This window comes from Arachis duranensis, chromosome 1 (genome assembly GCF_000817695.3).
Source record: "Arachis duranensis cultivar V14167 chromosome 1, aradu.V14167.gnm2.J7QH, whole genome shotgun sequence".
Lineage (NCBI taxonomy): Eukaryota > Viridiplantae > Streptophyta > Magnoliopsida > Fabales > Fabaceae > Arachis > Arachis duranensis.
Genome location: NC_029772.3, coordinates 51,152,943 through 51,168,260, shown reverse-complemented (window position 1 = coordinate 51,168,260; position 15,318 = coordinate 51,152,943). Strand labels below are relative to the sequence as shown.

Sequence of the window (15,318 nt, the reverse complement as noted above, 5' to 3'; positions counted from 1 at the left end):
TGGACACTACTAGATTAGCCATTCTGCATCCATTGCATAAACGCATGAATCTGTCTCAAAACTATGGATTTCAAATATAAAATTTAGGCAAAAAAAAGGTTAAAATGGATGGCTTTATTTGGTAAAAGCAATAACATATGATCTATCCGGTACTAGATTGGGGAATACCGTAAAATAAAAAAATAACACTACTTATTAGCTATAACCACTAAATTTGTGTTCATACTCTAACCCATAAATATTTCCAAGGCTAAAATGAATAACGGCCCACTTAAGAGGACTGACCTCATTCACTCTTACCCGACCTCATAGAGGTCAGATATGGCGACAGCAGTACAATCATACTTATCTAAATAAGTAATCAACTCCTAAGATATCTCTTACTTGTCTAGAAGGGATATCTCAACAACTCCCCTAGAAAAAGAGAATGATCATTCATCATCAAAGGTGGAACTACTCTAAAATGTGGTTATTTATTCTACTATAAATACATTGACACCCTCAGGTATATTTAGAACCCAATTTATTAAAAATTTGCATAAAACCCTTGCTAATTTAAGCATCGGAGTCTTTTGCAGGTACCAGCCTCTACCTCCTCACGAGGAACTGGACGGCGGCACCTCGACACCAATAGAAGTTAGACGCTGCCAAAAGGAGTTTGGACCTTACGTTTAGGCCGAAAAGCAACCCAGTTTCAGGTAACCCTTAAAGTATTGGCGCCGTTGCCAGGGACACCTGGAGGTCTACACCTAATCATGGCAGAAAATCAGTTTGAAGACAGTTATACGGCATCTGAATCAGAACCAGAATCTCATAATGATGACCAAGCACTCATGATACCTCCATGACATAATATATTGAGTGGTCCTAATGGGGAAGAAACATTGAAAAATCCTCCACCTAGGAGAATCAATTCAAAAATACATTCTCCAGAGAATGAAGAGCTCCCGCATCCAACCGAGATCATGGGATGAGACTCGTACACGGGGCACCATGGCCAATTAGAGCAACTTGAATAGGAGATCAAGCGACAAAGAGAAGTTGAAAGAGATTTGCGAAAGGAGGTACACTGAAGAAGAGAGTTAAAAGAAAAGCTCTCGAAACTAGAGGTTGATCTTCGAAGTCTGAGAAACCGTGCGGATTGGGAGAAAAGCCCTTTTGGAGGAGAAGATCCATTCATAGAAGAGATCATGCGGGCTAATTTCACCAGGAATTTTAAAAGCCCTGACATGGACCTTTATAACGGAATGACCGACCAAAGACACTACCTGAGTAACTTTAAATGTCTGATGTACCTGGCCAAAGCGTTTGATGTGATCCATTTCAAGGCTTTCCCAACGACATTAACCAAAGCGGTGATGAAATGGTTTGATAGCTTACCACTTAGGTCAGTAACTTGTTTTGACGATCTAGTAAAGAAGTTCCTTACCAGATTCTCAATTCAAAAGGACAAAGTCAAGCATGCTCCAAATCTCTTAGGGGTTAAACAAGAAATCAGGAAAACTCTCCGAGCTTATATGAAAATGTTCAACAAAGCTTGTTTGGAGATTCAATATTTACCAACAGAAGTAGTGATAATGGGTTTGGTTAACAGCCACAGGGAAGGGCCATTTTCTCAATCTATATCTAAGCGACATCCGACCTCTCTATACGAAGTACAAGAACGGGCGAAAAAGTACATCAATATGGAGAAAAATTCTCGACTCAGAGAGTCCAAAGCAAACCCTTCTTTATCAAGTTCAAGATAAAGATAAAGAAGCAAAGAAAAAGGATGAATACAACTTGGACAAGCCTATCATAATTACACCATGCTCTGAGTTTCTCTTGTCGATATTTATAGAGAGATTTGCCACACTGAAAATCTCCTACCCTCTCTTCCTATCAAGAACAAGAAAGCTGGAAGTTGGACATAATACTGTGAGTATCACAAACTATATGAGAATTCCATGAATGATTGCTATGACTTGAAAAATATAATAGAAAAACTGACCAGAGAAGGTCGGTTAGAAAGATATCTTGCAGAGAGATTGGACGATCCAAAAAAAAGGAAGAGTGGTGATAAATACAGGGGTTGACGAGATTGGCCACCACAAACCCTTGAAAGGCATATCCACGTGATAGTTGGAGGATTTGCTGGAAAATGGATAACCAAGTCTTCCTATAAAAGGCATAAAAAAGAAGTTTATCAAGTCGGTGAAGAATGCGAAGGTTTCGATTTACCCACAATCTCATTCACCAAAGAAAACATTAAAGGAGAAACCCCAGGGCATGATGATCTGGCTGTGAACATAAAGATACTTACCAATGCAAATCTCTGCAGAACTCTGGTAGATCAGGGGTGTTCAGCCGACATCTTATTCCAACCTACTTTTGACAAGCTAGGACTAGAAGAGAGAAAATTAATAACCTATCCTGATAATCTTTTCAGGTTAGGAGACACATCCATCCGACTTCTCGACTTCATCTCCTTGCATAACACTTTTGGTAAAGGGTTTATATCCAGAACTTTGAATTTAGACTACATTGTGGTCAACATGACATCAGCATATAATGCATTAATAGGTCAAAAAATCTTGAACCGACTAGCTACGGTTGTTTTCATTCCTCATCTCAACATGAAATTCCCGACTTCAGAAGGAATTGCTACCATATGAGGAGATTAGAGGCTGGCATGAAAATGCTATAACGAGAGCTTGAATTCACAGAAAAGTATTAAAGGAAATGAAGTTAATACCATTGAATTGGGTGGTGTCCGAGCTCGAGAAGGACTACGACCTCAACCTGGTGAAAACACCAAAGAGGTTCAAATCAGAGATCTGGCAGAGAAAACAAGCATAGGAGCTAACCTGGATAAATAAAGAATTAAAAACAGATCTCGTTAAACTCTTAAAACAAAACTCTAACCTCTTTGCTTGGAAAACCTCCGACATGCTTGGGATACACCCCAACCTCATGACCTGTTCAACAAAGACGACAAAAGCTCGGTTCTTAAAGAGCACAAGTCGCGGAAGAAAAAGTACTAGCTTTATTAGAAACTGGATTCATAAGAGAGGTGAAATACCCTTTGTGGTTGGCTAATATGGTACTCGTGAAAAAACCGAACGGAAAGTGAAAAATGTGTGTCGATTATACCGACATCAATAAAGCCTGTCCTAAAGACCCGTACCCACTTCCCAACATTTAATACCTTGGTAGATTTAGTTTTAGGATATCGATACTTGTCTTCTATGGATGCATATTCGGGGTACAATCAAATTCTGATGTATAAGTCGGACCAAGAAAATACCTCATTCATCACCCAAAGGCCAACTATTGTTATATAATAATGCCTTTTAGATTAAAAAATGCTGGAGCCACCTATCAACGGCTAATGCATAAGGTGTTTTCATCCCACCTTGGTAAGCTGATAGAAATCTACGTTGATGACATGTTTGTCAAAATAAAGGAAGATGCCACCCTCTTGTCTGACTTGTCTGAAGTATTCAACACAACTATAGAACATGGGATGAGACTACATTCCCCAAAATGTACTTTTGTAGTAGAAGTCGGGAAGTTCCTAAACTTCATGCTCACTCAAAGGGCCATTGAAGCCAATCTAAACAAATGCAAAGCAATTCTCAAGATGAAAAGCCCGACCTATCTCAAGGAAGTTCAACAATTAAATGAAAGGCTAGCGCCCTATCCATATTCTTAGCATGATTAGCGCTGAAGTCTCTACTCCTGTTCTCAATACTTAAGAAATTATGCAAATTTGAATGGACTCAAGAATGCGAGGAAATTTTTCAAGACTTCAAAAACATCTTTAGTCAGCCACCAATACTCACCCGACCTATTCCAAGGGAAGAACTCGTGTTGTACTTAGTAGTTGCAAGTAGAGTCATAGCCTTAGCTTTAGTCTGAGAAGATAAGAACGGGCAACAACTGATTTATTTTATTAGCAAGGCTTTACAAGGGACAAAACTAAATTATCAGAAAATAGGGAAGTTCGCGTATGCCCTCATGCTTACTTCTAGAAGGTTTTGACCTTATTTCCAAACTCATACCACAAAAGTCCGAGCTAATCAACCCATGAAGCATATCCTCCAAAAGACAGACACTGTAGGTCGAATGCTATAATAGGAGATAGAATTACCTGAATTCAACTTAAGGTATGAGACTTGGACAGCAATAAAATCCCAATACCTCGTCAACTTCGTAGCCGAGTACACCGAAACCCAAAGAAGTCTTACAATTTGGAATTTATATGTGGATGAATCATCCAATAAAATTAGAAGTGGAGTAGAAGTCGTTCTGGAGAGTGAAGAAGGAACTGGGATAGAGCTTTCATTAAAATTCAAGTTTTTGGCCTCCAATCAAGCATAGTACAAAGCATTACCTTGTGGCTTGAAACTAGCCAAAGAGATCGGGGCAATAAAGTTGATTATGTTTAGTGATTCTCAAGTGGTAACCTCTCAAGTCAATGGACCTATTAGGCTAAAAATTCTAACATGAAGAGGTATTTAGAAGAAACACTAGAACAATTAGCTCAATTTCCGAAGACAAAGGTCCGACATATAGCTCAGGAGTGCAATATCTGAGTTGACGCCCTCTTCAAGTTGGCCAGCAACAAGTCAGGGGCAACAATACAAGGTTGTCAAACTCGCGAGTCTAAGTAAACTCGTACGAGTTTACCTATTACAAAAATTTTTCAAAATATATATATCATTTAAAATTAACAATATCAAATTTAAAGCACATAATAAACTAAAGTAGTAGCACACAAGTATTTTAGAACACAAGTTCAAATCCATTACAATTATATTTATGTAATTAGTATAACATACAACACACACAACTAAAAGTTCTAAACTTCTAATAAACTTAAATTGAAATCCTCTAATATCTTCATCTTCCATGACATCAATAACATCTTCATCGTCTTCATCAAAATCATCATTTATCGTTTTCTTTAAACAACATTCTCAGATATTGGTACCTAAAGCAAGAATATCAAATAATCAAATTATCAATGTTGTCCCTAAATAAACACTATCACCCTAATTTAGTTATCAATTATATGTTGTTATTAACTTTTCATTTTCTATGTTATCCCTAAATAACAACCGTGAACATTGAAGTTGAACCATAATCAAAGCATTGTAATTTACTAACTGCCTAAATCTTTAAACTACATAAAAGGCAAGCAATAAAATTTAGAAAAAAAACCTGAATGGAACAAACCACAACAGCTATCTGTAAACCTAGAGATGCAGCACAATTATGTTCGTGTAGTGCAGAGATGGAGTCACGATGCAAACCCAGAGAGTGAGAAACGGTGAGCAACAGCGAAGCACAATAGAGGTAAGAGGAGCAAGCCAAAACGGCACTGCAGCGGAGTTATGCACGAACGGTGGATGAACGAACGGACGGTGCACGACAAACAGTGACAATGAGACGAACGAACCAGTGCGGTGGATGGCAGAGGCTCCTAGTGCATCAAATCAAAATCCAGTGATGGTAAAGAGAAGCAGAGCACTGAGAGGAGAGAGTAGAGAGCAACGTACGACTGTTCGGGGACGCAAGCAACCGACGGCGAACAGCGGTGAAAATTGAAGAGTGAAAAAACTACGGAGAGGGAGAAAGCTGAGAGAATAGTGATTAGGGATTTAGTCATTTAGGGTTATGTGTTACTGGATTAGTATAACATATAACGTTATTCTTTTTTTTTTTGGGCCGAAGTCACGTCATTTTTTGCCAAAACCAGCACTGAAAGCAAACTCGCAAACTCGCTCTCAAACTCGTGATTTTGACCGAGTTTACACGATTCTACCGATTCTACCCGAGTCTACTAAAAAATGAGTTTGTATCCGAGTTAACTCAATTTCACTACCTAAACTCGTAAACTTGTACGAGTTTACGAGTTAACTCGAGAGTTTGACAACAATGCAACAATAGAAGCTTGATCCGAGAAATTCTCCACACACCATTAGTGGCCAAAAAAGTCGAGAAAAGTCGGGTACAATGGCTAGCTCAAAGTTTAGAAAGTGAATGCCTTTGGTGATGATTATGCTGAGAAAGTAGATGGGAATTTTCAGGTGTTTGCCTTGAGAGATGCTGGTGATTTGGCGGAGAATGCCACGGCCTATGTGAACTTAGAACCCTGTAATCATTTTCGGAAGGACTCCACCTTGCACTGAAGTTTTAATCAAAGCCAAAGTGAAAAAAGTGGTGGCTGGGATGGTAGATCCAAATCCCCTTGTGGAATCTAAAGGGTTGGCTAGATTGAGAGATGCAGGTATTGAAGTTGTTGTCAGTGTAGAGGAAGAGTTATGCAAGAGCCTTAACGAGGACATTGTTCATCGCATGTTAACCGGAAAACCTCTCCTTACATTGAGGTAATTTAATCCTCTTCTTGCTTATCATCAATGGTTTTGGTTCTACTTTTCTAGAGTTGAATCTAGGTAGAATTAATTCTGCAAAACAGATTATGATATAAAAGTGATTTATATTTGGTAGTTTCTCTGAAAGCTATTGTAAAAAAATTGATTCCTTCAAAAATCAATTCTAGAATTGTTTCTAGCCCGTCCAAACATGTTTCCGAACACACTCATTCAGGCACGTTTGTTCTGTTGGTGCACATTGAAATTTTGGTTTTTAGCATATAATGATATGCATTTCATAGCATTGCCTTTTCTGCTTTGCAGATATTCTCTTTCTGTCAAAGGGAATTTTTTGAACTTACTTGGGGATGGAGTTACAGAACGTGGTGGATATTATTCACGTTTATTACAAGAATATGATGCAGTGATACTTTCCTCTTCCTTATTCAGTGGGAACATATCCATACCTGCTGCATCTCAAGAACCTGGAGCAAATCAGCCGCTTCGGATTGTAATACATAAGGATTCTAGTTCTTCAAACAAAATTCTGCTTGCTGTCAATGAAGTTACTGATAAAGTGAGACTTTTTACAGATGATGGACCAGCAACCGTTCCAGAACTGGCCAAAAATGGAATCGAAACCGTCATTTTGGATCAGCATAATTGGCTACTTTACACGCTACACAGAAACACACCGTGAAAGTAGCAAAATAAGACATTGAGGAAAAGAACAATTACCAAACTAAGAAGCATTGAGGAAATAAGACACAGAATCAAGTAGCAAGCATTCAACCAATTCACATTATAATTAAGGTATCTATAAAATGATCTCTTTGGATTCGTATCCATCCTAGACCAACAAAGAACGGGTCGCAACCCACAACCACACCAATGTGAAACCTTCCTATCTCTAACATGATGTGCATTCCTCACCCAACTACCATGCGAACGAGATCTACTAGAGCTCCCAGAAGCTTTCCTACTTCTCCCCAACATCCTCCCCAAAACACCAGAAATGACTTCAATTTGGGAGATGTGGGACTCTTGCTAGGTTTTTATGTTCAAATCGTTAGGAGCTAAATTGATGCCTCTAAGATTTTGGCCACATCATATAACCGTTGAAAGTACCAAGTGTCAACTAAATGTGCCATATCATTTCTCCGGTGACGGAGATACTAAAGAGCCAACTTTGAGTTACACCTTCAAGTTTCGGGGATACAATGAGTCAATTGGAAATTGGAAGGCCTAATTGAGTCAGGGGTCCAATTTGATGGGCCATTTTGAGTATTAACTCATTAAGTGATCATATATAATTCCTTCCTATTAATTGTGCTAAAAACATTAACATTGATAAAAAGAAATAAACTTCTATTAACAGTTAGGAAGAAAGCTGTGTAATATCAGATAAATTGCATCAATCTCAAATTACAACAGTGATATAATCAAATTTCAAGCTCCAATTAGCATATCGAGAGATTAGTTGTAATTGTTTTCTGTTAAACATTACTATATGCATCATTGCCAATTTTGATGGTATAACCCGTGTGCACATATAAATGTTTAATAAAGAATTGAACCAGAAAATATCAAAACTTATTGAGCTTTATCACTATCCCTTACATGTATATGCAAGCTTCATTTCTTTTACTCCTTGTTTGTGGTTGGGATCATATTCTGCTAGTGTATTCCAAGGAGTGAATGAAAGGCCATCATGTCCAGACGCAAACAGTTCCATTCTTGTCAGCTGAAGCTAGGGGTTTCCCCATTCCACTCCACTTACAACACAGAACAGAAGAACTGTGTTCCTTCAGAGTACTGACAATATCGCCTTTAGATATCGACCAAATATAGACAGAACCATCAGCAGATCCAGCAGCAACATGATTGTCATCTGGGCTAATACAGGAGCGACTCCAATTAGAAGCCACTCTGTTACCTGAGGCTCTCAGAGTGCCGCAAACTTCCAATGATCGCACATCAAACAAATTATGCAAGTTATCCCTTCCACTGGTCAATACAACATTTCCATTTCTAGAAAGGGATATTGATGTGACAGCAAGTGAATGTGCAGCAACCTCACTAAGTAGCTTGCCGGTCTGAATGTCCCATAGCCGAAGATTACCATCAACATGTCCAGAAAATATGGTCTGCCCATCCATGCTGAAGGAAAGAGCATTGCAGTTGCTGTGGAAAATGATTGTGTTAGTGCAGTAGCCTTTCATCAAGTCCCAAACTTTTATAGTACGATCATAAGCCGCACTGACAACATGACGACTTGAAACCTTGCTAACATCAACAGCACAAACTTTTTCGGTGTGGCCAGTAAGGGTATGACGGACTCGGCCTGAATTGAGATCCCAAACATACAAGTTGTTTGAGCTGCTTGCAGCAATGACAGATCGATTATCATGGGTGATACAGAGATCTAACACAGAACCAAGGCAGCCATGAAGATTAGAACTTACAGTTCCTGTATTTGTATCCCACACTTTAACAGACCTATCCTGTCCCCCAGTGATCAATCTACTAGAATTATACTCAAACAATATGGCAGCACAACCACCTTCATGTGCATTGAGCCTGTATTTACATGTGGAAGGGATATTCGACTCTAAAAAGAATTCAGCACCTTCTTCGCTTCGACGAACTATGCCATCCACCTGCTGCCTAGCAAGTTGTTCTAAACCACTGGCTTTTAGCCGCTGAACCATGTCTTCATACAGCGCATTAGCCTACATACAGTAATATATTATTAGCTGAATTGACAAAAAGCAAGGACTTAGAATCATAGAGCAACCAGAATTAATTTGATTTCTATACATTTTAACTCCTTTAAAAGAAAATAAACTACTGGAAGAGGTTCAAATTTCAAGCAATTGGAAAGTAAGTTAAAAAGTACATGCAATGTATACATGACATTTAGCACAAATTTGACAGTGTGACATCATGACATAGTATAATCTTGAGTATCAGGTCATGCCAAAGTCATATTCATCCTCATAGAGTGTGTACAGCAATACTGAATATCTAATGCCATAAAGTACATATGACGAATAGGAAGATATTGTATTGTACCTCATTGAGGCGTTCAGCATCCTTCATCTTTTCTAACATCCAACGATCAATCAACATCTTATTTTCAGCTTCGGCTTTGTTGGCTTTGGTAGTCATCTGCTCTAGTTGTGCTTTGAGTTCCGAATTCTCACTCATAACCAATTCAAGAGCCTTAATCTTTTGTTCCAAGTCCAACTTTAATTGAGAGCGCTCTTCCCTGCAAAGTTAAGCAGTGATCAATTTCTACAACAGCACAACTTATAAGAAGAAAATAAGGTATCAATGGCTGTTAAAACAAGGAAGAAATATCGCGCGCAACCTCACTTCGGTCAACTCCTTTTGCATTTCGGCAATTGCAGTTTCTTTCACCTGGACCGAAGCTTTCAAAGCTCTAGACTCGGCTACTTCGACAACAAGCTGCTCGGACAGCCGAGACTGAGCTTTGTAGCATTGCTGAAGTTCTAACTGAAGACTCTCTGCTTTCTCTTTCCACTCAGAACCCTTCAAAAGGCACACAAACAAATACATAACCAAATTCAACTTCACAAAATCACTCAAACAATTAAACGCACACAGGACACAATCCAAGCAACAAAATTAACAGACAAATGCTGTGCTTATAATTGTGAATTATCAAAAGTCAACAACTTTTCAGAGCTGTTACTGAACAATATGTAAAATATAACTAGGGATAGGAAATTCGAAATTGCAATTCACTCTATGACCAATTCAAGAATCCCTAATATAAGCATTAATAATAAAATTGTTTAAAGTGAGTAATTTGAGAAAGGGGAAGAGGGACCTGGGAAGCGATGGGTCTTGAGAGAGCTTCAAAAGCGGGGCGATGAGCGGCTTCTTCGAGCAAATGCCGCTTCCGTAGAGCCTTCAAAGCGTTCTTGATCGCATCGTTCGCGATTTCTTCTTGCGACTTGCAAGTTTTTGCCATTGCTGGGAAAAAATCCAAACGCCAAATTAGCCAATCACCACTTTCTGTTAGGATCAAGAAAATATTAATACGAGGCAGGAATTTTACAATTTTGGGGTTGTTAAAATGGTTATATAATAGTTTCAGTCTTTCAGATGGTGACCACGAAGGATTTTACATTTTAGAACAGAGACGTGAAAGAAATTGTAGTCCAGGGTCCTAATGGAAGGGCATTTTCGGAATAGTGCGAATATTGTAGGATGAACAATATTGAACATCACCCAAGGCCTACTAGGCCCACAACAGTAGCACTAGAGCTACTACACCCCTAAGCCTTCACATTTTTTTTTTTTAACTCAAGGGTCTTAAGAGCACTTAATGAATGCATATAACCAAAAACAACAGATAGGATCATGCATGTTTTTTAAAATGATTCCGTGGGCAGTCGAGGCCTGGGTCAAATGGCAATTTTATTTGCCTCCCATTGAGTTGTACCGGCTTCAAATCTTAGTGGAAGAATATTGAATTATTTGTGTGTACTCTTATGTAGTGTGTGAGTACATTGTGTGAGTGTGTAATATATAGGTGTAATGTTTAGGATTGAAAGCTATCCAATCCACTTAGACAAAAAAAAATGAATGATTTCCTAAATGAATAGGACCATCCAATCCACTTAGACAAAAAAAATGATTTCTTAGATAAATAGGACCAAATGATCGACGACGACCACGATGATAGTAAGAATAATTTATTAATGACCTTCATTGCAGAAGTTTAATTTATTTTCTGAAACCATAAAAATGTTTTTGAAAAAAAATATAAGTGTTGATAAAAATATTCAAATATGAAAAAAAATTTTCTCTAACCAACGAGAACTCAATATTTATTGAATTTCTAAAAATAAAAGAACTTTTTTTTGAGAAAATGAATAATGTAATCAATCAATAGTTATATTTTAAAATTCAGTCTTTGACTTCTGATTTGGTAACTTTTTTATTTTTTTTTTAATTTTTATATTTTTTATTTTATTCATATTTTTAATACATGTTTTGTTGAAAATTGATATTTTCAATTTTTCTACTTTTATTCAATATATCTAAGTAGATCTTATTTGTCAATACATGTATTATTAACTATTGTTGTTTTTAATTGATTTTACCCATTATCCATAACATTGGATTTTTTCTTAAATAAAATAAAAATTTATTTATTTTTCCAAACAAAATATTTTAACTTTATTTTTTAGAATACGATTTTTTTTGTAATAAGGGCAAGTTCATCGTATATGCCGGTTGGAGAGTAAATCAGAAAAGCACAATATCCTTGTTCATTTTCTTTCTCTTACTGTAGACATTTTCTCTACGATATCAAGAAATTCATTGTTATCCATTCATTACGATGGTGAAATAGTGTATGACGAAGAAGGTTTTATCATTTTTAGATCGGAGCAACCGATAATTATCTATATGACACCGGAAGTCGACAGTCTAACAGCTTTGAAGAATTTGATAGTGTATTCCGTCGGGCATCAAGAGGCAAAAAGGATGAAAAAATTTACTACAGATATCCGACCGAAGTAGATGGGAGTTTGTTTTATAAAAGGTATATTACAATTGTATTGTCTCTATCAATATTATATTTATCAGACCATGGTTGTGAGAAATATTTTTGTTGTCTTAAATTAGGTACCGTTTGTGCGATGATGAGGATGTACGGCTTAGAAGGTCGTCGCACAACCGACGGACAAATGTTCATCTGTTGAAATTATTCGTGTATCTCGTTGAGGTGGGTGGCCAAGGATCATCTGTAGATACTATCGATGATAGTCCATTGAGTGGAGCTGTTAGACGAACTATCAGAAAGACTATGGTGGATCTACATATGCCACCTAAGGGTAGTAAGGAGGGGTCTAATGTTGAAGTTCATAATGTTGACTTAATGGACGATGGTGTTGAAAGTCATGATGGTTCTGCTATAAGAGATTCGACGATGGATGAGTATGAAGTTAACCCAAATGACGGAGATGATGTTGATGAAGAACCACCTGAAATTCCTGATGATGGTGACAAGGAAGAAGAGATGAACTACTACGATGACACACAGATCGCTTTGACATAGCCTGTCATTTCTCGACCATATGACTGGCCAGATCATTTCACGAGGTTGAATCTCGATGCGATGACTTCGGATTGGTCGTTAACCCCGGGAGGCTGGTAGCACGAATCCCCACACCTTCGTACTGTTGTACCAGCAAGTGCACTGGGTCGTCCAAGTAATACCTGTGTGAGTTAGGGTCGATCCCACGAGGATTGTGGTTTGAAGTAAGCTATGCTTATCCTGCAGGTCTTAGTCAAGCAGATGAAAGAGTAGGAGATGTTGGTATGATATTTTTAATTGCATAAGAGAAAAGGGAAGAAATAAACAGGATAATTAGAACTCAGAAGTCGTGTAAACTATGAAAAGAGAATATGTAAGGGTTGGAGTTGCTTAGTCTTTCTGAATTAATTCTGGTAGTACTATCTTCTCTACTTGTGAGTGATCTCTTCTATGATAGGCTGTATGTGATCAACGCCATAGGCCGTGGTCATTGATCTCCTCTGCTACAGATTGAAAGCCATTGGCCGTGGTCATCCAATCTGATGAAGGGTGAAGCGCTAGCAAGTCATTCTCTTGGCGATCCTACTCAAAATGCCACAGACAAGGTCAAATCTTCAGGATCAGAGAACACTGCTTCTTTGGATTCTAGCCTATACCACGAAAACCATAATCTCCCTGGAAATTGGCTAAACTGGTGTCTCGAGAAGTCCCCAACGAAATCGTGGATTAACCGTCTGAGAGATATATAAACATAGTCATTGCTCGTGCTTTCCAGTCACGTATTCACACAAACCCAAGTAGACGCGGGTGTTTGTCAGGCATATTCGTCTTAATGTGATGAACATAGCTAATTTATCAGATCATCCTATTCACCACGATGAAGATCAGATATACATCTTAGAAATAGATCAAACACGGATCGGTGAAGAAATTGTAATACTTTTATTAATTCATAGGGCTCAACAGGGCTCCTCCTCTTAACTTATGAGGTTTAGAAACTTATACTGAGGTAAAATACAATGATAAATGTGTATGATGGTAAAACTAAAGTAAAAGTGTTCGAATAACATGAATTAAATTCCTTAAATACTAAACTAATGACTAGTATGGGTAAAACTGTCTTTTTAGTGATAAAATCTACTACTGAGGCCCACTTGGTGAGTATTTTGGGCGTGGAACACCAGTTGGGGAGTCCTCTCTGGGCGTTTAGACATTGGGCTCTACTCTTTGGGTGCTGGATGCCAGAAAGAGGGTAGGAAGCTGGCGTTAGACGCCAGTTTTGGACCTTCTAATCCGAAACAACGTATGAACTATTATACATTGCTGGAAAGCTCTAGAAGTCATCTTTTAATAGCTATTAAGAATGCTCCATTTGCAGTTCTGTAGCTCCAGAAAATCTCTTCCGAGTGCAAGGAGGTCAGATTTGGACAGCATCTGCAGTGCTTTCTCTGTCTCTGAATCAGACTTCTGCTCCTGCTCCTCAAATTCAGCCAGAAAATACTTGAAATGGTACAAAAATACACAAACTCAAAGTAGAATAAAAAAATGTGAATTTAACACTAAAACCCGTAAAAACTTAATAAAAACAAAATAAAACCTATTAAAAACTACATGAAAACTATGCCAAAAAGCGTATAAAATATCTGCTCATTGGTGCGGTATTTTACAACCCACAAACTAACCGGCAAGTGCATCGGGTCGTACCAAGTAATACCTCAGGTGAGTGAGGGTCGATCCCATGAGGATTGATGGATCAAGCAACAATGGTTGATTAAATTACTCAGTTAGATAAACAGAATAGTATGTTGAGTGTTCAAAGAGCATTAAATAATTGTGCAGAAATTAAAATAGTAAAGTAATTGAGTTGGGAATGAAATATGGAGAAAGCAGTTAAAGTTTCAGAGTTATCTATTTTTTTGGATAAACTTTTATTACTAACTATTTTAATCCTATAGGATTTAATTTATGGAAAACTATATGTGACTAGACCCTAATTCCTTAGACCTTCCTAGTCTCCTCTAAAATTCATCGACTGCCAATGCGTTGGTCAATTAATTCCAATTAGAGGGTGAAGTTCAAATTCCAGTTTAAACGCCACAAAAATTCAAATTACCCCAAAATAAGAGGATTATATGTCACATATCTTGTTAAATCCAAATAATTAAAATTTAGGAGAAATTGTTTTCAAGCTGTTGTTCAAGTAAAGAGCTTTTCCAAGTTTTACAAGAACTCAAATAGAAAGAGGGTCATACCTCCGTTCCACCCAAATTCATAAGATAAAGAGCAAAAACAATTCTTAAATTATAAATCCATACATAAATTAAAATAGAAAAAGCAACAAAATCAATCCATACAAATAGACAGAGCTCCTAACCTTAACAATGAAGGATTAGTTGCTCATGGTTCAGAGAAGAAAAATAGGATTGTAAATTGGAATGGAAAAATGTTCTCTAGGGAAGGAAAGTTTCTCCCTTTTATATCTAATCTTAAAAATTTTAAAATCTAATTTCAAAAATTAAAATTAAAAATAATAATATCTTTTCCTAAAAATAAGATTTGAATTTAAATTTGAATTAATTAACAAGTCTTTAGTTGATGGGTGGGGACCACTTGTTTTGTCCATTCTGCAGCTTCTAATCTGTGTTTTCTAGGCTTGAAACAGGGTCAAAATAGCCCTGAAATCGCCCCCAGCATTTTTCTGCGTTTTCTATACATGGCGCATGTCACGCGTACGCGTTGATGGTCTTTTTCGCGAGTCACGCGTACGCGTCAGTCATGCGCAGGCGTCGCTGAGCAATTCTTCAAATCACGCGTCCGCGTCAGTCACGCGCACGCGTCGCCGTGGAAAGCTCCAAATCACGCGTACGTGTCACCATGGATACC

General features: G+C 37.8%; 1 protein-coding gene across 4 annotated transcripts; it reads right to left on the bottom strand.

The window, feature by feature from the left end:
• Positions 1-2,428: 2,428 nt before the first annotated feature.
• LOC107488331 (autophagy-related protein 16) lies at positions 2,429-10,501 on the bottom strand. 4 transcript variants are annotated; one of them, XR_008008356.1, is made up of 7 exons: positions 10,216-10,501; positions 9,733-9,914; positions 9,435-9,630; positions 7,980-9,091; positions 6,827-7,038; positions 2,905-2,957; positions 2,429-2,781 (listed from the first exon to the last, which is right to left on the bottom strand). XR_008008356.1 is itself a non-coding variant. In XM_016109064.3 (4 exons), the coding sequence occupies exons 1-4, from the start codon at positions 10,357-10,359 to the stop codon at positions 8,069-8,071; spliced, it is 1,545 nt and encodes a 514-aa protein (XP_015964550.1). In that variant the 5' UTR covers positions 10,360-10,501; the 3' UTR covers positions 7,085-8,068. The 4 variants fall into 4 exon arrangements, 1 of the variants encoding a protein (XP_015964550.1); XR_008008354.1 differs by lacking the exons at positions 2,429-2,781; positions 2,905-2,957 and having other exon boundaries at positions 6,502-7,038; XR_008008355.1 differs by lacking the exons at positions 2,429-2,781; positions 2,905-2,957 and having other exon boundaries at positions 6,503-6,978.
• Positions 10,502-15,318: the final 4,817 nt, after the last annotated feature.